This window comes from Triturus cristatus, chromosome 11 (assembly GCF_964204655.1).
Source record: "Triturus cristatus chromosome 11, aTriCri1.1, whole genome shotgun sequence".
Lineage (NCBI taxonomy): Eukaryota > Metazoa > Chordata > Amphibia > Caudata > Salamandridae > Triturus > Triturus cristatus.
Genome location: NC_140594.1, coordinates 83039749 through 83065548, shown reverse-complemented (window position 1 = coordinate 83065548; position 25800 = coordinate 83039749). Strand labels below are relative to the sequence as shown.

The 25800-nt window shown below is 45.4% G+C and overlaps 1 protein-coding gene across 12 annotated transcripts in view; it reads right to left on the bottom strand.

Annotated features, from left to right (window-relative positions):
- The window catches only part of DGCR2 (DiGeorge syndrome critical region gene 2), a 375101-nt gene that overhangs the window by 18655 nt on the left and 330646 nt on the right, over window positions 1-25800 (bottom strand). For all 12 annotated transcript variants that reach the window (XM_085634829.1, XM_085634831.1, XM_085634837.1 and 9 more), the window contains 2 exons: window positions 21678-21830; window positions 18640-18876 (listed from right to left, as the gene is read on the bottom strand). In XM_085634829.1, coding sequence (XP_085490955.1) covers window positions 18640-18876; window positions 21678-21830 — 390 coding nt within the window. The remainder of the gene's footprint in view (window positions 1-18639; window positions 18877-21677; window positions 21831-25800) is intronic.

Below are 25800 nucleotides of genomic sequence, written 5' to 3'. Positions count from 1 at the left end.
AGAGAAAGCTACAAACAATTGTTTTGCGGAATGATTTGGTTCTGTCAATGTAGTAAAGAAGGGCTCTTTTAACGTCTAAGGTATGAAGAGCTCTTTCAGCTACCGAGTCAGGATTTGGGAAGAACACTGGTGACTCCAGTGATTGGTTAAGATGGAACGGAGATATGACTTTTGGGAGGAATTTCGGATTTGTTCTAAGAACCACTTTGTTACGGTGTAATTGTAAGAATGGTTCTTGTATGGTTAATTCACTTACCATTCTGAGGGATGTGATAGCGATAAGGAAAGCTACTTTCCATGTGAGGAACTGTAGTTTGCATTTATGCAGCGGTTCAAATGGGGGTCCCATGAGCCTGGTAAGAACAATGTTTAGTTTCCACACTGGAGAGGGTGGTAATCTGGGAGGAATAATCCTTTTAAGACCTTCCATGAAGGCTTTGATCGCAGGTACTCTAAAGAGTGACAAGTGTTGTCGATTTTGTAAGTAGGCTGCTAATGCTGCTAGGTGGAGACGTATGGATGAGTATTCCAAATGATGTCCTGGATGGATGCATCCAGTGGGTTTATAGGATTGCTAGTGCAGTAAATGGCAAATCTTTTCCATTTTGCAGCATAGCAAGCTCTAGTGGTAGGTCTTCTGGCCTCCTTTATAATATTCATGCAGTCTGGTGGCAGGTTGAGGTAACCGAACTCTAGGACTTCAGGAGCCAGATCGCCAGATTCAGTTGACCTGGATCTGGGTGTCTGATTTCTCCATGTTTCTGGGTTAATAAGGACGGGGAGAGATGTAGTTTGTGGTGTGGAACTAGCGAGAGTTCCAGTAGTGTTGGGAACCACGGCTGGCGTGCCCATGTGGGAGCTACTAGTATCAGTTTGAGAGACTGTTGCCTGAGCTTGCTTACCACTAATGGAATGAGTGGGAGAGGCGGAAAAGTGTAGGCAAATCTGCCTGACCAGTTCATCCATATCGCATTGCCCTTTGACTCCGGGTGGGGAAACCTGGCGGCGAAGGTTGGGCATTTTGCGTTTGTGTATGGCGAACAGATCTATGTCTAGTTGGCCCCATTGTTGGAAAAAGGGCAGTAGGACTTGGGGATGTAGTTCCCATTCATGGATCTGTTGAGTTTGTCGACTTAACAGATCGGCAATTTGATTGTGAACCCCTGGACGGTGTTCTGCAAGTAGGTATATGTTCTGGGGAATGGCCCATCTCCAAATGTTCTGTGCGAGCTTAAACAGCTGGAGAGAATGTGTGCCTCCTTGTTTCTGTATGCAATACATGGCTGTCATGTTGTCTGTCCGGATGAGGACAGTTTTGTTCTGGAGATGTAGGTGGAATGATTTCAGTGCTAGGAACACTGCTAGCAGTTCCAGGTAATTGATATGGAGCACTTTCTGTTGACTGGTCCATTTGCCCTGAGTGGTGTGTCAGAGGAGATGGGCTCCCCATCCTGTGAGTGATGCGTCCGTTGTCAGCACTATCTGTGGAAGAGGCTCTAGAAACGGCCGCCCTTTGGACAGGTTTGTTATGTTCCACCATTTCAGAGAGCAATGTGTGCGGCTGTCCACCAACACCAGATCTGTAAGTTGTCCGTGAGCCTGTTTCCACTGACGTGCTAGACATTCTTGCAAGGGACGCATTTGAAGTCTTGCATAAGGCACAATGAAGATGCATGACGCCATTATGCCTATGAGTTGCATGAACCCTTTTGCTGGAAGAAAGTGTTGGATTTTAAATTTTGTGATAAGAGCTTGTATATTGGCTATCCTGGCTGGGCTGGGATATGCTAGGGCTGTGGAGGTGTTTATGGTGGCTCCTAGATACTGATGTATGTGAGAGGGTTGGAGATGAGATTTGGGATAGTTTATTGTGAATCCCAAGTTGTGTAAGATTTGGATGGTTTGGTGAGTGTGTATAACACATTTGTTGAATGACTTGGCTTTTATTAGCCAGTCGTCTAGATACGGGAAGACATTCATTTGTGGTCTTCTGAGATGTGCTGCTACTACTGCCAGACATTTGGTGAATACTCTGGGTGCGGTTGTTACCCCGAATGGAAGGACTGTAAACTGGTAGTGTTCTCCGCCCACCACAAACCTTAGATACTTCCTGTGGGCTGGATGTATGGGAATGTGGAAGTAGGCGTCCTTGAGATCTAGTGTGGCAAGGAAATCGTCTTGTTGCAGTAGTGGGAGCACTTGTTGAAGAGTGATCATATGGAAATTATCTGGGTATATATACAGATTTAGGGGTCTGAGGTCGAGTATTGGTCTTCGAGTCCCGTCCTTCTTGGGGATTAGGAAGTAGAGTGAATATACCCCTGTACCCTGATGTTCTAAGGGAACTGGTTCTATTGCGTGTTTTTGAAGCAATGAGAGAACCTCTTGTTTGAGGAGCGTAACATGGTCTGGTGACATGGAATGCTGTTTGGGTGGTATGTGTGTGTGTGTGAGCTGGGGGGGGGGGGGGGGGGGGGGGGGGGAGGAGTTCCAGGCAGTAACCATACTCGATAATTTGTCTTACCCACTTGTCTGTTGTGATGGAGTCCCAGACAGGTAGGAACTGTTTTAGTCTTCACCCGACTGGAGTGGAATGGTCTGGGGGGTGTGAAGGAAAATCACTGTTTTGTGGCACGGGAGGTGCGGGTGTTATTACCTCGACCTCGCCCTTTGGTGTTGTTTCCTCTGTATCGGCCTCTAAAATATCCTCTACTGGGGGATGTTTGTGTAGCGGTTTTGAATGTAGAGGAGGTGTCTGCTCCCATATTTCTGGAGGCTCCTCTGTAGAAGGAGCGCCGAAAGGAGCCACGTGGTTGTGGAGACTCTAATGCTCCCATGGACTTAGCCGTCTCTGTGTCCTTCATTTTTCCAAGGGCAGTGTCTACTGCTGGCCCAAAGAGCTGTTCCTGGTTGAATGGCTGACTAAGTATGGTAGTTTCGACCTCTGGCTTAAAGCCTGAAATGCGTAGCCTGGCATGTCGTCGAAGGAGCACAATTGTGTTAATTGCTCTAGAGGCGGTGTCTGCGGCGTCAAGCGCACATTTAATTGCCGCATTTGAAATAAGTTTTCCCTCCTGGATGAGGTCATTTGCCTGGGTTTTACATTGCTCTGGCAGATGTTGTAATAGAGTCTCTAATTGGTCGTAGTGGGCCCTGTCATAGCGTGCTAGTAGGGCTTGGGTGTTGGCAATACGCCAATGATTAGCGGCTTGTGTTGCTACTCTTTTGCCAGAGGCTTCTAACAATTTGGATTCTTTGTCTGGGGGTGGTGTATCTCCTGTGGTTTGGGAGTTGGCGCGTTTCCTAGCATTGGAAACGACCAAAGAATCCAAAGGGAGCTGCCCTTTGATGTAATTAGGATCTTCAGGGGCAGGCCTATATTGCTTTTCTATCCTTGGGTTAAGAACCCTGGCACGGACGGGGTCTTTAAATACTTCGGGTGTGTGTTTTATGACTCCTTTAATCATGGGTAGAATTTGTACAGACTTTTGAGATTGTTCAAAAGTGTCTAATAGGAAGTCTTCCTCTGGTGCGGAGTGCATTGTGACGCCGTGGTAAAGTACCGCTCTATTTAATAATTGGCCAAACCCTAGGTGATCGTCTGAAGGAGATGGTTTGGAGGGATATGGCTGAGGGTCAGGAGTGTCTGGTAGAGGGAATGCCCAGTCATCCAGTAGTGAGGTATCTGGATCCGTGAACGGATCATTAGGGTCACCCCCACCCCCTAGGTCATCATCATCATCCTGTAGAGGTGGTGTATGTGATGGAGAGGGTATAGGTAAGGGTGGTGTAGGCAGAGGGGGTGGGTTAGAAGGCAGTATAGGAGAGGAAGGGGGCATTGGCGATGTTGCAGAGTCCTTCACGGTGACATGTCCAGTCTTTGGATTAATATAAATCTTTTTCTGCCTTGGGTCGATGGGATCTGGATGAAAAAGTTCTTGTTCCTCAGGAACAGTCTTTGGTGCAGATTTTTTCGGGTCCGATCGAAGTTTTGGTTGATCGGTGGAGTGTTTGGCTTTAGGGGGTGTATGAGAGTCCTTAGCCGTTTGTTTCGGTACCGATGATGGTTTCGGTGCCGGTGATGGTTTCGGAGCCTTAGTTGTATCTGTAGGCTTGGGAACCTTCAGTGCCGGTTTATCTATTGGCCTTGGTGTTTTCGGGGCTGAAGGCGTTGGAGCCGATTTCGGTGCAGAGTGGTCTTTTGTCTTCGGTGCCGGTTGGACAATGACATGCGGTTTGCTCGGTCCCGAGCTACCGGAAGGCTTGTATTTCTTCAGAGCCGAGCCTGGAGGCGGGGCTTTTGAAGGATGTTTTCGGTCTCGACTGGAGCCAGCAGGCGAAGTCTTGACCAATGCCTTTGGTTTTGGAGGGGTTGGGGCAGGGGCAGTAGTACTCTCACGTTGCCCAGGAGTGATGAGGTCGTCTGAGTCGTCTGCTTGGGAGATGATTTGTAGATCTTCGAAATCTTCTTCTGGGACATCGGGCCTTCATCAAAGATGTCCTCTGGTTCCGGAGCTAGTCTCTGTGCCATAATGTGACTTCGAGCCCTTTGTTCTCGAATGGTCTTTTTGGATCGAAAGGATGCGCAGGCTGGACAGCTGGACTCGTCGTGTTCAGGTGATAGGCACAGGTTGCATACTTTGTGATGGTCGCTGTGCGGAAATTTTGCTCCACACTGGGGGCATTTTTTGAAAGGCGTCCTTTCCATGAGCCGTAGGCCTCACGGCGTGGATAGGCCCAGCGGACCGCGTCGACGTCCGGAATCGAGCCGATGAAATCGATGTCGAGAATGAAGGTGCTTCGATGTTTCGTGTGAAGTTTTGCGCTTCTTAAAGCTTGGAATTGATATTTTCAACCGGAGCGGAAAAGTTGCATCCGAACCCAATGGCAGATTAAAACAATCTATTGATGGAGTTGATGCCCATGCGCACTGTCGTCCAAGGGAGAAGTCATCTATCTTGTGAGAAGTTGGCCTGGTATATGATGTTCACTAGTTAAAGTGACCACCTTGTACCATGCCAAGCAACCCTTATGGTGTGGTTGTAAGTCAACCTTTTCGGACTAGCTGCCCTAGTGGTAGCGTAGGCTAAGCAGTCTTTGAGGCTAAACTCGTGAAGCGTGTTAAGCAGGCTGTTTTACCAAATGTAACCCCCTTTTATACCAATGAAAGGACACCACACAGATATATATTGAAAATATATATGTATTTATTTCTCAAAGTATCCCCTAGACTCTTTATGAGCACAGGAGCACAAATCGTTAAACAAGAATACGTTAGAATACACAGAAGTTGCACTTTATATGGATAGGCCCTGGTGGCCGCTCAAACCATATACTAAAATAGTGGTATAAGTACCACGAACAGAAAAGGGAAAAGGCCTAGGGCCTCTAGAATCGCTGGGCCTACAAGGAGCTAACTTCAGTTAGTGACCAGGAGGTCCACGGGTTGCGTGTGCAGAGCAAATAGTCACACGCGAGCTCCCATAGGTTTTCAATGGGTGCGTAAAAGTTACAAAGTTACTGCAAAAGGGATCTTCCGGATGGACTATGAACTCAAGATTGGAAACACAGACACTAGAGATGATACTCTACACTTGGGCACCGGAGTGCCAGCTTTACCTCACCCACAGGAAGCGGGTGCATAGGTCTCGAAGTGCGTCGGGTTTCTTCTATCTGTTCAATGGAGCCTGGAGACAAAGATGCTGCAGGCGATCGGTCCGGAAGAGATGCGGTGGATCCAAGAGTGGATCGGAGTTGTAGAAGACCTGTAAGCAGAGGGGACAGTGTTCACAGTCACTAGCCAGTGACCAGCGTGGCACCAGGTGGGTACCAGGCGATGTCGGGTGCAAACAGGAAGAAAGGTGTAGCTTGTCTCTGCAGCCACGTGGTCCCTGAAGGTCGACGACGTCCAGGAGTCGGTTCACTAGCTGTCCCACGCAGGCTCTCGCTGTCGGCGGTGTCGGCGACTTGATCGAAGCAAACAAGCTTTGGCAAAAGCAATTGTTGTGGAAAACGAAATAAGCTGATGGTTCTGACCAGCAAGGTCAGAGGGACTGCTCCTTTGGAGGGGAGCAAGGGCCAGTCTGGAGCAACCAGACCAGCGGTGTAGTTCTTGAAGTTCGTCGCCAAGATGGCCACTAGCCAGCGGGCCAGCAACCGGTTAGGCGCGTCGAGTGGCAAAATGCAGAAGGGCCCCACGCAGATCGTGGAGATGCTGGAGGGCTCACCTTTGGTGCAGATGCTGCTCGGGTGTTGGGCTTCTCAGATCCCAAAGCACAACTTGGAGGGAGCCTCGGTTGTTGCGCCTGCAGCTTGTCGTGGTCTTTTCAAGATGGCTGGCTCCACGTGTCTCGATGCCTCCACAGGTTCCTCTTTTTCAGGGACTGTGGATCGGGCGGTGAGAGGTCTGGAGGTCCAGGTCTTGTCAGTCTCTGGGCTCGGGCGGGAGGCGGCGGCGACAAAGCAGACGTTGATTCGCTGGATGGTGCTTGCGTTAGCAAGGTGGTCACTCCCTGACCACAGGGGAGATTGGCTTCAGTCCTCTGTGCGGCAGAACGTCGAAGTTCCCGTCTTCTTCTTGTAGTTAAGTTGATTCCAGGATGTCTGAAGTCTTAGGACACAGCTCCTACCTTTAAGCGGATTCTAGGGGCCGGACTACCTGCTAGGTCCCTCCCTAAGGGTGGGACCAGGAAGGGGGGCGGTTACACCCCCAATCCTTTGTCCAGCTCGCCCCAGGCCCGGGACTGGTGTGCCCCAGGACCGGATTGAACTGGCATATGCACCGAGGCTCCTTGTGAGCCTCAGGCATGTCTGGTTTCTTTCAAGCCCTACCTGACCAATACACAAAATCCTGTCTGGGGTGGTGCACGCACCTCCCCTGGCAGGAAACCCTTTGTCCACACCTCCCAAGCTGGAAGGACTCCCAGCAGCAGGAGGGCAGACTTGTGTCTGTGGTGGCAGCATCCATTTTGTGGAGCTGAGGCTATGTCTGATTTTACCCGGGTTTCAGGTACTGTACATGTCGTGTCCCTCTAGAAGGGTGGAATGCTAACCCCGTCGCCAGAATTGGCGAGGGGTTAGTATTCCAATTCGTATGACACCTTACTCGACATGTTTTGATAAAGCCAAACCAAAGTTAGCATTTAACCGCGAGGTTCATAATGCACTTAAGAGTATATGGTATGACGATATCTGGAAACAGTAGAAGGAAGTTGTTCCGACCACTGCAGACAGGCTCAGCTCATGCCAGAGCACCATCTCACATGGAACCAAGCACTCTGCCTTCAGGATTGTTAAGGCCTGCCATAGGAGTGACTTATAGGTTAACATGTGTCCCATTTAAGGTTAGGTATAGGTATACTACACCCAAGTAAGAGGTGGTTACACCAACTTACCCCAGCTGAGTGATCAGCCAGTTGTGTCAAATTTGTTAGGCCAAGCCTGGGGTGGCATAATACATGCTTCATCCCCTGGCAGGCCTTAGATACACCAATGCCCTGGGTACCTAGTGTACACTGGTACAGGGGCTCACAGGGTGATCCACTTCCAATTGGTTATGCACCTAGGGTGCATAGTGTAAATTTAGTAGAGAGAACAGCAGGCTGGGGGTCTGATTGGCAGGCCCACAGCCTCAATATGTCAAAAACCAGTGTAGCAAAAAGCAAAAAATTTGGGGTGACCATAGGATCGCAGACCCTACTCTCCTACATATCTCATGAACACAAAGACTTCTTCCGAAGACAACAACAACCTGCAAGCATCCGAGCCCAACACCAGATGGTGATATACTATCCTAAGTGTGTGATCTGCAGCTCATATGCCTCGAACACATACTTTTCAGTCCCCACGATCTTGAGGATGGGGGACCCCTCCAATCAGGGCTAGGCCAATGCCCCCTCCCACAGGAGTGTGGCATAGTAGAGGGTGTAGTCACCCGAGGAGAGGTGCAAATTGGCCCTATCTGCTACTCCCCTAAAACGTCTCTATCATTTAGTATTTAGTAGCTTCCCCAGACTCGGACCTTAGATCTGCGACGACCTAAGAAGAAAGAAGACACCTTACAGCAGAAGCCAGAAGACGACAACTGATTGGGCTCCAGCCATACCAGCCCATCTATAGCTTCGACGAAACCTGCAACCTGTCTTGCAGAACCTCCACAACCCCTGGAAAGAATGTGGTCTTCAATAAAGACTTAAATCTCCAGAGGACAGCAGACCTGTCCAGAAGAAACGGACTCCCAAGTCTCCAGATCCAGGCAGATCCACTTCCCCAGCCTACTCTGCACCAGACGCCCACGGCCCGAGTCGGAGTGGCTCACCTGTCCAGCAAAGTCTTCACAGCGGTCCTGACTTCATGTCAAGCGTTGGTTGACCTCTCCTGCCCTCCACGAAGGCATCTGCAAGTGTGAATCCAGAGGCTCCCTCCGATCGCAACCGGCAGTGGTAAGAAGATTCAAACGTCCGAAGGAACCCGGCACCCAAAGCCCATTGGCCTTGGTGAGCTGAACTGACAGTGCCCCTACGGCCCCCTATATCGCAACTTACCTCTACTGTTGTTCATCTTCTGTCAGGAAAATCCTCATTGATACATATTGGGCGACCAACATCAAATTTGCACTCTGCACCCAGCCACCGCTGTGCTGCTGCTGGTGTATGTTTGGTGCTGCTCTGTGGCCCCAAGCTAGTGCTAACCCCTAAAGCTTGGCCCCTGTAACCAATGTACTTAACTGCAAGCAGTGTGGCTCCAGGCACCCCATGTCTCCATTGGAAAGCATTGGGTCAAACTCAGATTTTGACCTCTGCACACAGCTGCTCTTGTGCTACTGGTGGTGCAGTTTTGGTACCTACCTGGTCCCTGGCCCTTGCTGAGTTTTGGCTCTGAAGACTGCAATCGTAAGTGCGATACTCACCTGTTTAACCGCAATATTGTTTTCCCCATAGGATAACATTGGACAGTGTGAAAAAGTTTCTAAGTGTCAATTCTTGGAAGTGTAAATCATTTTAAATAAAAAAAAGTACTTACCTTATTACGAAGACCTGGTTCTTGAAATAAAATTGGCCTGGATTTCCTACTTGAGTTGTGTGTTTTTTTATTGGTCCTGTGTATGCAATAAATGTCTTACGCTCCTCCGTCTTAGGCCCAACGCTACTCGCCCACACTACCAGAAATAAAGAACTTTGGGTTTTGCATTGAGCCCCCTCAACTTTTAGGGAACTCCTGGACTTTTTGCACGGTATTACCACACAGTGATAACTAGTGATGATATCATATACAGAGCCAGCTTCCTAAAAATACATTCATTAAAAAAAATGCCTAACAGATGCAGAGCTCATTTAGAGTGTGCTAAGTGTCCCGCAGTATGTCGGAGGACTGCACACCATATTTAGGGATCATCAATGTCAACTTGGATTATTTCGACAAAAAGTGCGTCTGCCAGCATGATAGGAGGATGCTCGTCAAAACAATAGCCGTATGGTATTTTTTGATCAGTGGAAACAAACCCTCAAAGCAGACCATAGTCCCCTGATCTCCACCTCTCACAAATGTCCTCTCAAGGGAAACATCCAACAGCACCATCAACTCTGGATGGAGATGGAGGCGGGGTCTGCTGCTGGTCAGACTGCATTCTCGAAGCCACCACTGCACATCTCATAGTGTCTTCTGAAACCGGATTCACATCCAACAGGTTTACTCTGTGCTCGGACCACTGAGACTTCAGATCCCAATGCAGTGCCCGCATATGCCCTGTGGTGAAGTGGACAAGCAAGATGCAGAAGGCCAGCAGGACAAGAAGCCACAGAGTTGCTCTCACAAAGATCCAGGCCGGAGTCATAGCCCAAATGTCTTGCTCTCATTATAATGGAGAAAAGGTCCTGAACTCCACCATGTCCAGAATGGTCCCTATAAAGGGATGCCTCTGCAAATGATTCAGGTGTGACTTCAGCTCATGGATCGGGAACCTCAATGTCATCGGGTGGTTTGTTTTTGTCTGGAGGTGGTCTACGATTGTTGCGAGACAGTCTTCAATGGCCAGTCATCGAGGTAGGGGAAAACTGGTATCCTTAAACTTTGAAGATGAGCAGCAACAACCACCATCACTTATGTGAATACCTGAGGGGTGGTGGTAAGGACCAAGATGCTCCCACTAATCTTCACCTACAAGTAATGTCTGTGGGACTGTAGAACAGGCACATGAAAGTATGCTTCCTGCAAATCCAAAGCAACCAGCCAATTGCTCGGATCCAGCACAGAAAGCACTTGGGCCAGTGTGAGCATTCTGAATTTGTGCTTCCATTGGAAGGCACTCAGAAGAAAAGGCACTCAGAAGGTGAAGATCCAAAGCAGGTCAAAGGCATCTGTGCTTCAGCACGAGGAAATAGCAGGAGTAACAACCTGTCTTTACTACCAAGGCCAGAGCCTTCTCAATGGCCCCTTTGGCCACCTCTCGCAGCAAGATGGATAGGTGCTATGCATTCCCGTTACCTTATTCAGGCACATTTTAGTCTCACTATACGCAGACGACCTTACTCTTGAGATATTCGCAGTTTAGCCTTAATGGTGTCCTCAGTGAATCTGTCCGATTTGGAGGGCTATCCAGTGTGCAGGTTAAGTGGGAAAAGTCCCACCTCTTCTCTCTCACACTGGCTACACAACCTTTCATCCCTGACTCACCTTTGCAGAGGTGTCACTCTGAACTTAAATATCTGGGGGAGGTAATCTCGAAAGGCAGAGAGGAAATCATCCAAGTGGACTATGACACAGCACTATCCACAATCACTGATAGTATTACTTGCGGGATTTCCTTGCCCCTGTTACTAACGGGTCGTATTGCGCTAATGAAAATGATCATACTACCCAAATTTTTATATCTATTCCTCAACATACCTCTCCCACTGGGGCACCACTTCTTCCAGTCAATTAAAACTCAAATGACTAGACTAGCATGGGCATGCAAGTAACCCCGTATTGAATGGGACACTCACTGTCATTTTTAGGGCTCGCGCCTGCGTTGCAGTGCGTAGCACTCCTCTCACAGCGTGAGCCCTTTTGAATGGGGTTCTGAAAGCTGCTCACATGCTCCTGCGTGTGGTTTTGCTTTCCGCGGCTGCCATTGGCTTTCACGTGCTTTTTATTAAAAAAAAGCAAAAGACACAATTGATGGACGGAATGCAGAACAAATCAAAACATTCACCCCAGTCAAGAGATCTGGGTTAAATCCATCATTCTTTTGCTCACCATGGCATCCCAGTTTAGACCTGGCCATATGCAAATCAGTCTTGACCCTGTGCCTCATGGGAAGAGTCCAGCCCGAACTGCCAAGCCAGGTCCTCGCTTGACCGGAAACAAGCATCCTAAGACCGGTTTCGGGGTTTCACCCCTCTTCAGCCAGGATACCTTGATTCCAGTGGCACAGTGAGCCCAGGACTCACGTCTGAGCATACCTGACGCACTTAGGGCGAGAAAGCAAGACACAATTGATGGATGGAATGCAGAACAAATCAAAACATTCACCCCAGTCAAGAGATCGGAGTTAAATCCATCATTCTTTTGCTCACCATGCCACCCCAGTTTAGACGATGGATTTAGGCCCAGAGCTCTGTACTGGGGTGAATGTATGACATTGTTCTGCATTCTCTCCATCAACTGTTGTTTTTGCATTTGTCCTCCCGAGTGGGAAGGGTATGCCCAGACGTGGGTCCCGTGCTCTCCATGCCACTGGAATCAAGCTATCCTGGCTGAAGAGGGGTGAAACCCCAAAACCGGTCCTAGGATGCTTGTTTCCAGTCCAGGGAGGACCTGGCTTGGCAGTTCGGGCTGGACTGTTCCCATGAGGCACAGGATCAAGACTGATTTGCATATGGCTGGATTCAAACTGAAACACCATGGTGAGCAAAAAAACGATGGATTTAGGCTAAGATCTCTGTACTGGGGTGAATGTATGACATTGTTCTGCATTCTGTCCACCAACTGTTTTTTTTTTTATAAATGCCAGCACGCAATTGGGCAAAGGCTCTGCCCATTCCAGTCGGTGGCTAGCACGCGCAGCAGCAGCGCGCGTTCGCCTCGCTGCCGCACTCCCTCGCTCGCAAGTTGAGCTTATGTCATTGCGCTGTCGCAACCTTTACACTTTCCTTTCCATTTATTAAAGTAACAACTGCCCCTTCTCCAACTTAGAACACGCAATTTCTTCTGAATTGTATCATCTGAGACTTTTAAAATATACACCAGATTTTCATGAAAGTTTAGGTTCCAATTCCTTTGTTTAAATTATTTAAAGAAAAATAACAATGCTATAGAAAACTGCAGCACTGATGTAGACCTCTATACAGTTTCACTGATCAAAGCGGAAATAACTAAACGAAATATTGAAATACCCAACAATCATTATGCATATAGAAATATTCATAATGTATATTATTTATCCGAGTTTGTGTTTTTTCTCGCGTGAAAAATACTACAAAGGTTTACTCTGGTTACTTGTGTATCTTTGTGACGTCCAGGTGTCTTGAAAAAAACAACATCCACAACTTGTTTTTCTTTTTTTTAATTTACAGGAGCTTAAAAATCTTTTTTCAGTTCTTACTTCCATGTACGGTAACGCTTACTGAATCGGCCTCAGAAAACAAAACTTTTTAAAGAGGACTGCAGAAATACCCCCACGCTATTGAACTTGAATGGTTCTAATCAAATCGATGGTATTCTTTGCGCGCGCGCGTTTGGGGATATGCAGTAGCTCGGAGTCAATGACCCTACGGTGGCAGGGGCATAAATTGAAGACTGAAATTTCCAGAGCATGCACCGTTAACCACGCCGGCCGAACCTGTTACGACTCTGAAGGGAATGGTTTGGCTCGCATTAGATTTCCACCGCGCAGCCATAAGTGATACATGTACTGCTGTACTCACTGTCAAGGTAATCAATGCTGCCAAAGTTCTGTTGACCTAACTGTAATCCAAGTCAAAGCATTTTATCCACCCCTCTGACAACTCAGTCCACAGTGGGATAGAGCAAACCAGACTCTACTACCTAGAAGTGAAAACATTCCGCTAAACATCAACCTAAAACGAACCTTCTCTAACATGGGAGAGTCTAAAAGGAATGTAGTGAAAAGGTGAAAGACCCGGGAAGTTGATATGTACATGAATATTAAATCCCAACTAAGGTGAAAATAACAATTTTACAAGAAAATAGAATGTTATATCTTCATACAAAATAGATACTTTTCTCTGTACAATGTACTAGTAAACAGGGCTGTCTGTGCTCGTCCAGCAATCACACAGTCAGGTTTTAAATGGCTAATAATCCTGTAAATTATTTCCACTGAAAAATATATACGTGTAATTTGGACTCTTGTACATGAACTTCGGACATTAAGAAAACGTGACTAGATTCCACTATTCGGTGACTCGACCACCCGTGCAGCTAAAAAACCGACAGGGTGCACACATGGGGTTAAAGAAGAATGTGGAAATGTTGGTTTTTCGCATCCAGATGAGTGAAATTCTTGATTTTATGAAACAGAGTGGAGACAACAGCTAAAAGTAACAACATTGCACTCACTTCCAGCCTACATCAATCTTGCTAACGCCTATTTATGTGGAGATACTTCTGTGATCAGTGAGCAGCAAAAAAATTAAGAAACTGGGGGGATGTCCTGCCCATATATTGAAATTGTTGGGAGTTTTTAGAAGTTATACATCTTTATTGGTGCTGACTGCTCAACATTCTAACAGATAAAGTTGAGAGCATCATTGTTACTCTGCCTCGACATACATTATCCTTCAATTTAAACATACCGCATTAAGTGCAATAGACATGGGCAAGACAAGCAGAAACAAGCATTTGCAATGCAATAGGTCTCGCATTAGCGAGAGTTTGAGCTATTTTTATTGTAAATTACATTGCCTTTTATTTATGTTTTGGTTTTTGAAACACAAATAAAAGCCAGTGTCATTTACAATGCCAATAGGTCAAACTCACGTAAATGCGAGACCTACTGCATTGCAAATGCTTGTTTAAGAGAGGATTCAAGACGCCAGATATGGAGCTGTACTATCGGTGCGCTCAAGCGCATTATGCCATCCATCGGTACAGACCTACTCCATTTGGCAGTGGAGCAGGGATGTATGGCCCCTGTTCTCCCCATCTTCATAGTTGGGGTCCTTATTAGCTTCAATCATGCTAGCAAATTCCACTGTTGCATGTACCTCTAATGCTTGGCATAAGCTAGCCCGAAAATAAGCAAAATGTTGCTATACTCCCAGCTTGCTCTGTTCCCATATCATCCTCTGCTACCGGTCACACACGAGAATACCTGCAGACAATTATTCCTAAAATGCAGATTTAAATATTGGGGGGAATCTATCAAGAATGCTCCTTTAAGACGCTGAGTTTTTCAGTGGAGGGACGCCATCCTCATTGGACATCTTTCTGTATATCCAGCTAGGATATAATGTGAAAGCTGCCAATCAGGACTTCCCTCATGAACCTTCTAGTTTAGATACCTTACTTCAGGTTAAAAATCGATGAAATCTAGTCCCCCTCCCCCCCTTATCGTACAGCGCAAGTTGAGGCCTTTTGCACTTGGGGACGGGGCAAGCTCAGTGGGAAGTGGAGATAGGCACCACCCTTGTACACTATCAATGGCAATGCTGCTGTGTACAAACAGGGAAGATTGCCTCTAGCAGCAGACTCCGCATTATAAATCAAGTTTCCCCACAGAGTATACTATACCCCCGTCAGACTTCACTGCTACTGGCTTCGCCCAGAACGACAAATACACCCGCTGTGGAATGGCTGGGGCAGATTTTCTTCACATTGCATGGGCATGTGGACCCAAACAGGCTTACTGGGGAGATGTTTCCACAGTGCTCGCTGTCTTGATAGGTCAGGGTCTGACAATCACCCCCACTCGTGGCTCTCTTGGAGGACATGGAGAAGGTCGGCGCAAGTTTCAGGAAGTATATGTTACTGGCCCTCCTCTTGGTCGAGTGAAGGCTGTTGATGGGGGCAGGGAAGTGCTCCGAAATTTAAGGAATGGCTATCTGACCTTAATTATTGTAATGACCTATTGTCCTTATATGCTGGATTGTTGCCTCCTTGCTCTCGACCAAGACCCAATCCATGCTTAACTATCTGTTAACTTATCCTCAGGATGCCAGAGATGAGGTAGAGTTGGCAACTTGAGAACTGAACTGGTACCATCATTCCTTTTGCCCCATTACTTGCATATTCCTGGATATGTTATTTTTTTATTGGATGCCAACTGAGTGAAAATGTCACTATGGAATGTGCCTACTAACTTTCAATCTTCTAATATGATGCCGAACTGTGTGCATGGTATATGCCATAGATATGCGATATGTTGGGTTTTTCTTCGCTTAGTACCTAAAGAAGGTGGGCAGGTGGGGTGCCGCAGGATGAGATATTTTCATTCTGCTTACAATTAAATATTGGCACAACTGGTGAAGTACTTGGACTTATTGTTGATTAACGAAAAATCAAAGACATTTTCATTAAAAAAGAAAAAAAGATGGAAAGGTGCTCCTCTGAAAGCCACTCTGATGTGGGGGAAAGTTGGGGTTGGTTGGAAAGGAATAAAAAAAAAATCATAGCCTTGCTGGACAATCTGGAGGTCCCACCCGTCGGATGTAATGACCTGCCATCCTGGACAAAAATGTCTGATTCTGCTTCCCACAAGATGGCTGTGGGTCGATAAAAGAAAACTAAAGTGGCGTGGATGCTGATGCTTCAGGGACGAAGGACTGGATGGAATGGTGCCCCCGGTGATCTGTACTTGGTCTGCTTGAACCTGGTCCCCAACCACGAAAGGACTGGGGTGACTACGGCAGTGGTGGCTGGGCCTGGTGGTTTCTATAAATCAGCCCTCTGGAGTAGCCTTGAGCTGCTGAGGAAGTGGTCGGGCTGAGGTTGGAAGGTCCAAAGGAAAGCACTGTGGCTCTGCTTTCTTTTAAGCATTAGAAAGCAGAAGGATTAGGTTACTTACCCAGTAAGAATCTGTTCTTGGCACATAGAGCTGTAGATTCACATGCTTTGCATACTCCTGCCATCTAGTGTTTGATCTGGATGTTTGCAAGTTGTTTTTCTTCGAAGAAGTCTTTCCAGTCACGAGGTAAGGTGACTCTTCCATTCGGTGATAGTGCGCATGGGCATCAACTCCATTGAAGATTGTTTTCCCGCAAGAAGGTGAGAATGGAGTAAGTGAGTGCAGTAAAGAGATGTTCATGCGTAGATAATGTAAATAATGAGAACTGCAACAAGTACAGCTGCCCGGGGAAGAGGGTGGGCGCATGTGAATCTACAGCTCTGCATGCAAAGAATAGATGCTTACTGGGTAAGTAACAATCCGTTCTAGGCCTGTGTGCTGTGGATACACATTCTTTGCATAGACTGTATAGCAGTATTCTTCCAAAGCGGTGGCTAACCAGTAGATGTTGCAATCGTCTGGAAAAGTGTTTTTAGCACTGCCTGCCCTACATTTACTTATTGGCGTTCTAGTACATCCACACAATAGTGTTTGGTAAATGTGTGTGGTGTAGACCATGTTGCTGCTTTATGTCTGCTATAGGACTTACCTAAAAAGGCCAGAAGTGCCCCTATTTTGTGAGTGGAATGCGCTCTACAGGGTATAAAGTTCTTTTATCTTTTGCGTAGCAAGCTTGAATGTATTTAACAATCCATCTTGAAATGCCAGATTTAGAAATAGGATTGCCTTTGTGAGGTTGTGTAAATGAAAAACAGTTGCTTTGTTTTACGAAAATCTTTTGTTCTTTCAATATATAACAATAAAGCTCTTCTGACGTCAAGTGTGTGAAGAGCATCGTTTCCCTACTGAATCAGGTTGAGGAAAGAACACAGGTAACTCAACTGATTGGTTAATATGGAAAGCAGAAACCACTTAGGGTAGTTTGCACCAATCCCAAATTCCTTCCCAATCTTTATGGAGCTGAAATAAGGGTTCTTCTAAGGTTAATACCTGTAGCTCACCAACTGTTCTAAATTAAGTGAATGCAATTAGAAATGCAACTTTCCATGAGAGAAACTGTAAAGGGCACTTGTGTAGTGGTTCAAAGGGTGGACCCATAAGTCTTGTGAGTACAACCTTAAGATGCCACACTGGTGCCGGTGGAATTCTTGGTGGTATAACTCTCTTTAAGCCCTCCATAAAGGCTTTGATGCCTGGAACTTTGAACAAAGATGAATGCTGTCTGTTTTGGAAATACGCAGCTACTGCTGCAAGGTGCAACCAAATAGATGTGTAAGCTAGCCCACATTGTTGTAGGTTTAGAAGGTAACAGAATGTTCTGAACAGAAGCATCTAGACGTAGAATTTTGTTAAGCAGTAAACAACGAATCATTTCCATTTTGCTGCATAGCAAGCTCTGGTAGTAGGTTTGCTAGTTTCTTTCAGACTAGTCATACAGTTTGGTGGCAAATTTAAATATCCAAACTCTAGGACTTCAGGAGCCAATTCACTAAGTTGAGCTCCTTGGGATTTGGATGCTTGATTTCTCCATGGCTCTGAGTGAGGAGACTGGAGGTGAGATGTAGCTTTTGATGTGGAACTACTGACAGCTCTAACAGAGTGGTGTACCACAGTTGACGGGTTCATGTGAGACCTACCAAAATCAGTGTGAGTGATGTTTGCCTGAGCTTCCAAACCAGAAACGGAAGAAGTGGGAGAGGCGGCAAAGCGTAGGCAAATATCCCTGACCAATTCATCCATAGGGCATTGCCTTTAGAGAGAGGGTGTGGAGGAGGCGAAGTTTGGGCATTGTGTGTTGTCTACTGTGGCGAATAGATCTATTTGTGGGTATCCCCATTGTAGAAAGTAAGGAAGGAGAACTTAGGGATGAAGTTCCCATCTGTGTATTTGCTGTCTCCTTCTGCTGAGGAGATCCTCTTCCAAAACTCATAAGGCTATGGCACCACCTCTGCTTTCTGGCCAAGGTCGGCACCGAGAATGTTTGACGCACTGCCTCTCGGGTCAGCACCGAAACAAACTGACAAGTCTTCGGGCTCGGACAGAGCAGGCTAAAATTACCTCCAGATCCGAAATCGAGCTCCAAAGACTATTCAGTTTGGAGCCAAAACCCTCCACTTCAAAACACAAACATGCTTCGGAGCCGAAATGTCCGCTTCAAAACACAAAAACGCTTCGGAGCCGAAACATTCCACTGCCAGTAGGAATGAGGACATCTAGTATTTGTGAGAATGCAGGGTGTGAACCACCTTTCTGTGACGAAAAGGGAGTCAAGCTTGTGAAAGGTGCTGAGGTCTGCAATGTCTGGTCGAAGTAGTACAACAAAGTTAGCATTATTAAGTATGAGTTGGAATGTGTGATCTGTAGTTGCAAGGTGTGGGATGTGTAGGAGGTTGGGTCTGTGTGTTGAGCAATTGATAAGCAAGTTCACCAGGTCTGGGAAAGATTCTGGGACGTGGTAGCATGGGATGCTGCCTGGGACATCATCACATCTTGCAAGTTTCAGTGCATCAGGGGTTCTGGCCCAAAGCCCTTCCTCGCAGTAACAGAACACTCTATTCAGATAATATGATGTTTCATCAGTCAAAATTTCATAAAATTATCACAAAGCAACGAAGTGCAGGAAGTTCACATACCTGAGGTGGTGCAAAGTATGATGGTGGGGTTAATGGATGCCTCATAAGGAGGAGGTGGGTCATCAGGATGGTGGATCTCTGGATACTTGTTCGCTGTGTAGGGTGGTGGTGGTTCATGAAAATGGAAGGCCCCTCCTTCCCCATCATCAGAGAGGTGAAGAGGAGTAAGACCTGTTCCAAAGCCATCTGGGCCGTAGTCAAAGCCAGGCATTCTCCGGCCTAGATTAAAATGATGCACTGCAAAGAAAACAAAGACAAGGGAAAAAAGATCACTTTAGTCATGCCAATGCTTACATTTAGACATGCCTACCATTTATCAGCAAGATCATTTAAAAAGTAGTATGGGATCAATTTCGAAATCAAAATCTTTGTTAACCATCTCCTGCACGACTGCCATTCAGGCGTTTAATCATGCTGCAGAACGGAGACTGTGACCTTACACATCGTGAACCATGTCCTACTGATCACAGATGATTACCCTGCCTCTTGATATTGCTGGACCTCTCAGCTTCCTCTGACACAATCTACCATCCCACTCTTATGCGCACCCTGAAGTGATGTTAGGATCAGCGCCAGAGATGGCACAATCACAGATCTAGGGGCTGGAAGTGAAGTCTGCACTGGAGTAAGTGTGGGATCAGAGGTGAGTTTGTGTGGCAGACGTAGCCAAGGATGGATCTGCTGGCAGTAACCCAAATGGAGGCCTAAGGAACGCCAGATGGAGTCCGATAAGTAAGGAAAATACGCAGCGTTAAAGGACTCGGCCTGTTGTTTTTTCTGCATGTGTCACGCCGAGTGGGACAGGTATGCCCAGACGTGGGTCCCGTGCTCCCCATGCCACTGGAGTCAAGCTGACCTGGCTGATCAGGGGGTGAAACCCGGAAAACAGGCCTCAAATGCTTATTTTCAGTCCAGGGAGGACCTGGCCTAGCAATTCAGGCTGGACTGTCCCCATAGGAACCGCGGTCAAGACTGATTTGCATTTGGCTGGGTTAAATCCTGGAATGGCATGGGGAGCAAAAAAACAATGGATTTAGGCCCAGATCTTTGCACTGGGGTGAATGTATGACACTGTTCTGCATTCTGTCCATCAATTGTTCTTTTTGCACTACTCAGTTAACAGCATCAAGATTCACCAGTACGCCTATGATACACAACTCTGCTTGGAAGTCTACTCTGCTTCGGACATCCATCATCTCAAACACTGACTGCAAATCATCCGGATCTGGAAGTCCAGCGCCCACCTGAAGCCCAGTCCATAACAGACTTTTGCCAGAAAAGTTGCATTTATATTTTTCCCCAAATATCTTAAGACGAGGCAAGAAACACGCCAAACCTATTTTGACCAACGCATTAGAACCCACAATTATTACACTAACCAACAAAATCTTGCACAGCAACATACTTAACATGAAATAGTTGCAAGGACAACATCCTTTTTTTCCTTTACAAACATCTTCAAATTTTTCAAGACTTAGCAGGTGACTACTAGAGAGCTTGCCAAGGCAGTTTTCCATTTTACACAATTTGGGTGAATGAAAACTTTCTGCACACCACGTGCATCAGTTCTTTCCTACACCACTCTGGCCCCACTACCTTCAGTATGTTCTTCAAATATTAATAGATGGGTTTGAAAAACAATAAGCCACCATTTCTTCACTTTTCTGTGACAAAGCTCCAAAATGTCAAATAAATACCAAAAATCCTTCCATCCAACGTGAATGTACTTCTGATGATGATGGGCCTACTGCACAAGACACAAATAGACCATACTTTGACCATGTGAAGACTACATTAGCAGTGGAAGGACTTCCCATGATCATAGTTTTGGCCAGTTCCTGTCCACTATGGTGGGAGTAACATAAGGGACAGGTTTTACCAGTAGAAGTGTTTGAACATTGGATGGTTTGACCATAGCTGTTCTCCAGTAATTCTAGAACTCGCTGTAACAGAAGTGCGAGGTAATTCTTTTTTTCAACCCAAGTTCAACTTTTGCAGTGCATTCTTGATAAGAAAAAAATATGCCGTACACAAAGTCTATCTATGCTCCAGGAAGGAGACAAGCATTACCTGATGTTTTCTTAGCTAGGGGGAGGCAGTTTGGGGGGCGGGGCGGGATTTGCAATTAAGTTTGGCTGGCTCACTGCTTTGACAGATTTTTTTTTAGGCTAAGTAAAAAAAATTAAATCAGAATTTGGCTCCTTGCTGGGGGATAGACGCCCAGCTCCTTACTCTTAGATTGTTTCTCCAGAAAAGGGAAGTATTTCAAGACAAACAGAGGCAGGCTAAATGAACCAGGTAGTGCAGACTGGAAGAGGTGTTAGGAGCAACTCTAGTCCCTTCACTTCCAGCCCAACAAATTCAGGAAATATCAGGTTCCCATACCTCCCTGCCTTCCCCCACACAAAAGATCTACTTGCCTTTATCCACTGATTCCCAAACAAATCAATTACCTTCCCACCGAATAGGTCTTTTTGTGTTGCACAGGTTTTCATTACTCTCCTTTGACCCAAAGGCAACATTTCCTCACCATCCCAAAATGGCCTACTGCAAACTCTGTGAGAGGTATCTACTACCACTGTCCATATCCCCCAGCTGAGCTGCCACTTCATGAAGTTTTCGGTACTCAATCCTGTAGCCTGCTCTCACTTCCAGGAGGTAGGGCTCCAGGTTCATGGTCTCCCCCTGCTTACTTTTTTGCTCCAGGTTCATGGTCTCCCCCTGCTTACTTGTTTTTCCTTGACTAAACAGTCAGACCGGTTACCTTTGGAAACACTTCCAACAGGTTTTGTTTCTGTGCCCCCATTTTAGTGTTTTTAAATTATGGTTTTGGGCAAGAGGGTGGGTGGCCACAGGTTTGACTAACTTCCACACTTCAGTTCCTTTCCCAGCAAGGTTTTCCACCATTTCACCATTCACTTCTTAAACCACAGGGTGGAATTCTGGATTATATAGAAATTGAAGCCTTCACAGAAATTAGTACCCACATGGCTACATGTTTACATATTAATGAATAAGGAAAATGTATGACCACTTACAGTTAGCACCAATAAGGGACTCAATCCGCTCCCTCCGTCGCTGGCGCAGACGGTGGACCATGAACAGCAGCAGGGACAGAATGAGGAATGAAGAAATGCAACTCACGATCAGACGCATCCCGCTCGCCATTGAGTCAAACAAGCTGTTGCCGTCTATTAAAGGGATATAAATATGTTACCACTTTGCACCTCAGGATAGTTGCAAACTTTCAGCTACTAGCCATAAATCAGGGAAGTAATTGGGGAAGGGGGAGAAGACAGAAGGAGTTATCCAGCTTATCACCTGCTACACGAGTGTAGCAAAGCAAACCATTGACACAATGACGCAAGTCATTAAAACTAAATTAATCCAAATCGTCCATTGTTCTCTACTTTAGTGGTACTGTGAATTTAATATAGGTTGCTCAGTCACACAGAGGCATGGAAATCATTTCATTTAAAAAATTTGTCTTCTACACTAGTACTGCTTCTAATAGTGCTGTAAAAATAGCAATTACAAGCTGTCACCACTTTCACGTTTCAACCGTAGATACACCACTGTAGATAATATATGTAGGTATACATTTTTATTTGCAACAAGTGCACTTAATGACTAGATTTTAATCTTAGTGCTGCGTAAAGGGCATTAAGAACCCTAATCTAATATTTTAAATCCAAGTCAATTGTTTTTTATCAGTGTCCTGCTAGGTCAGAGGTTTAGACTTTTTGCAAGCATTTCTTCCATCACTTAGTGGACCTCAAATCTGAGGAGCTAAGGAAAGCTAATGGCTACTTGGATGATAGAATACAGTAGGGTACTGAAAATAAATTATTAAGACTGCCTACAAGAGGTTCAAAGTTGAAAGCTTTAGGGCAGGGCCTGGGAGGGGCAAAAGGCTTCTTTGCAAGGCAGATATTGTGGTTGGAAGTACTCCAAAGCGTAGGAAACACTCTGCACGCTTCCGTTCTGACCAAATAAGTTAAGAGCCACAAACAGTGGGTGTTGCAGTTCCACAACAACTTGAGCCTATAGATTTTGCAAGGCAGTGCTAACGGGAGCTAGGAAGAAGTGTTAACTAATCATGGGTGTAGGACTACGCTACTCTCGCGTAGTTTGCGCAACTACGCACATTGCACGTAGCACAGTGCAAAAACGCGTAGCAGGAATTTTTTGCTTGCTCGCGGTCCTCAACGTCAAATTGGCGACCGCGAGCGAGCAAAATGACATCCCGGCGAGACATTTTCCTCGTTTGTGATCAGCAACATCAAGTTGCCGAAAGCAAGCGTGGAAAATAAACCTCCCGGTGAGATTCTCAACGCAGGGAGGTCAGGTTTCTCATTGCGAGTGGTCGCGTATGCTCGCGATGAGAAACTACCAGTCCACGTTGAGAAAACTGCAGTTCGAGTACAAATATACTCGAGCAGCAGAAAATGACCGCTTGCACTGTGCAAGATGCCGTTTGCAATGATTGCACAGTGCGGACAAGCATCCGGCACTGTGCAATCAGTGCAAATAGCATTTACCCTACCGCACTACGCAGGTCACGTAGTGTGAAGTACACTTCGCGAAGCGTAGCGCTACTACGCAAACTACGGCCAGGGTTAGTGTTAACTATGGAAATTACTTTCCATTTAGCGATTTCAATAGTATAGTGCATGAGAGAAAGTTAGTTACCTGGATTGATAACAGAGTCTTTCTGGAAATGGGTTCTTAGATTTAGATTCCTATGTTCATGCACGTCTACTGGGAACAAGCCCGAGTAGTTATAGTAATTACACAGTGGTTATTTTCTTTTTATTTTCTCCTTTGTTTCCCCACTGATACTTTCTTACCCCACAGCCCACTCCAGTGGGCATCAGTGGTGTCACTTAGATAGTCCAATCAAATTACCTACAATAATTAAAACTAGACTGCACAAATTTCCATGCAGAGGTTTTAAAAGCCAGACCAAGATACCAATCTGTCCTATATCTACTTGGTTTGTGGAGAAGTAGAATTTTTTTTGGATTGTTTGTGTCTAACTGCTAACAGAATTAGAATAAATACTTTTATTTGATTTTTCATAAAAATAAAAAAATAAAAATCATAAAAGGGTGGAGAACCACCATTCATGAAATGTACATTTTGAAATAAAAACAGGTGAGAATAAAACATACAGACAATACAATAAGTGAGTTTCTGGATGGGGTGTACTGGAACTTATTAAATTAGTTAATGGTTTCCTTTTTTTCTAGTTCTGTTGCTGCGGTTTTGAGGAATTTTATGGCTCTACAGGACAGTTAGATTGATAGCCCTCCGAGGCATTGGATGACGGCTACTCTACATGACCTTATTTAATCCTTCGTAAAGGCTTCCTGGAGGACCGTTCTTCGGGTCTCTACCAGGATAGGGAAGATGCATAGTAAGTGTAGAAAAGACTCGTCCCATCCTCCGCATAAGCTACATTCCTTGGATTGCCAGGGGTAATTCCATTTTGGTGTCAAGTCTTTTGATGGAAATGACCCCAGCTAACACAAAATTTGAAAATAAAGGACTGAGAATGAAGGCCTCAGATCTACCTAGAATTCAAAATCATTTTCATGCAGGACAGAAATATGTTCCTGTTCTCTGGTGAAAAGGCATTGGATCTGGACATTGCATGAGGCTAGAAGATTAGAGACTAACAGTACCTGCAGTGCCTGCACTAATTACTGGGATGGGAAGCATGACTTCCAGATTCCAAACTAAGATCATAGTGAAACCAATTAAGCTGAGTAGTGCCAGCTTTGGAAGCAGACAAAGAAAAAAAGACTGCAACAAAAGTATTTAAATACTAAGAAACTGATAATGGTTCAGAAGTCTTGCTGAGTCTCTTTTGTTTGACTGAGCAGTTAAGACTTCTAGTAAATATGTTAGCTCGAATAAAATCTCAAATGGATGAATGGAGGAGACTGACTGGAAAAAACAAGCAAGGAAGTCTCCACCTGAAACAGATCAGGGAATTTGTACTGCCTTACTTGTGGGAATTATAGGAAAATAGGCTGGGGAGTTCTCAGACTGAAAAGAAAGCAATTCAAATAAACAATGCAGAAATCAAATATCTTCTGGTTCGGATTACCAAGCATTTTCTCCTCTTACTATTTAATTCAACCAAAATAAGAATGTATGCCCTCACATTTTTGAATATTGCCATCTTATACCGCTAACTAAATTGGGGATTTATTAGGGGATACTGGAGAGAGAAAGGAATTTGAGGACTTCTTTTTGAACCTTGAAAGCCATCTGTTGCAGACAGTCTTCATGATAAATATGTTGTCTATCTAAATCAAAAACAAATGTCACTGGTGTGTTCAACATAATTCTGATTAACTGCTGCAAGAATTGTAATTGAAAACAGCAAAAAGGTGATACTGTCATCCCTTATAAGATACCTGGAAACAGCTCATGTTTTAGCCACTCCAGTAGTGTGATCGAAAATTAGATGCTGAGGGGGATCACAAACATCAAACTGTTGCGTGACACAAAAGCAAATAAGGCATCCAGGGAAAATACTCCAACCAAATGTTGAAGTTTTATAACGGCAGTTAACATGCTTGGCCATACGGAGGCATACATGAGTGGCAAAGGTTGCTGTCACTAGTGACAGGAATTCTAAGCCCTTTATAAGAATTTGCCAAAAAACAAAAAAAAGAAAGAAAGTAAATATTTAATTGATTAAAAATGACTGTACCATCTTCCACTGCATCAAATACATGTGTCCCATTGAGCCGCACTCACTGGTGTAATCTGTTCTCAGTTCGAAACACCAATCGGTTCTATGGAAACACCTCACAATTGAGATGCTCAACATACAACACACATGTTCTATGGTACGTATACTACTGCTGCTGGAGCTATGTCATCATTACATCATAAATCCGAAAAAAATTCTATTATTTATTTCTATAATGTTATTAATTCCTGGTGTGTTAGTCCTCAAAGTATAACAAACAGAAGATCCAATGCACAATAATTTGTGATTCAAGATAGAGGACAGAAAGGCAAGACATACTGTTCAATCTATAACAGAGATATGGCATCTTCCTATGACAACAGCAATGCACAATGCCATCCATCAATCTCATGGGCTGGGAATTTAGTATCGCAAACATAGTTAAGAAAAAA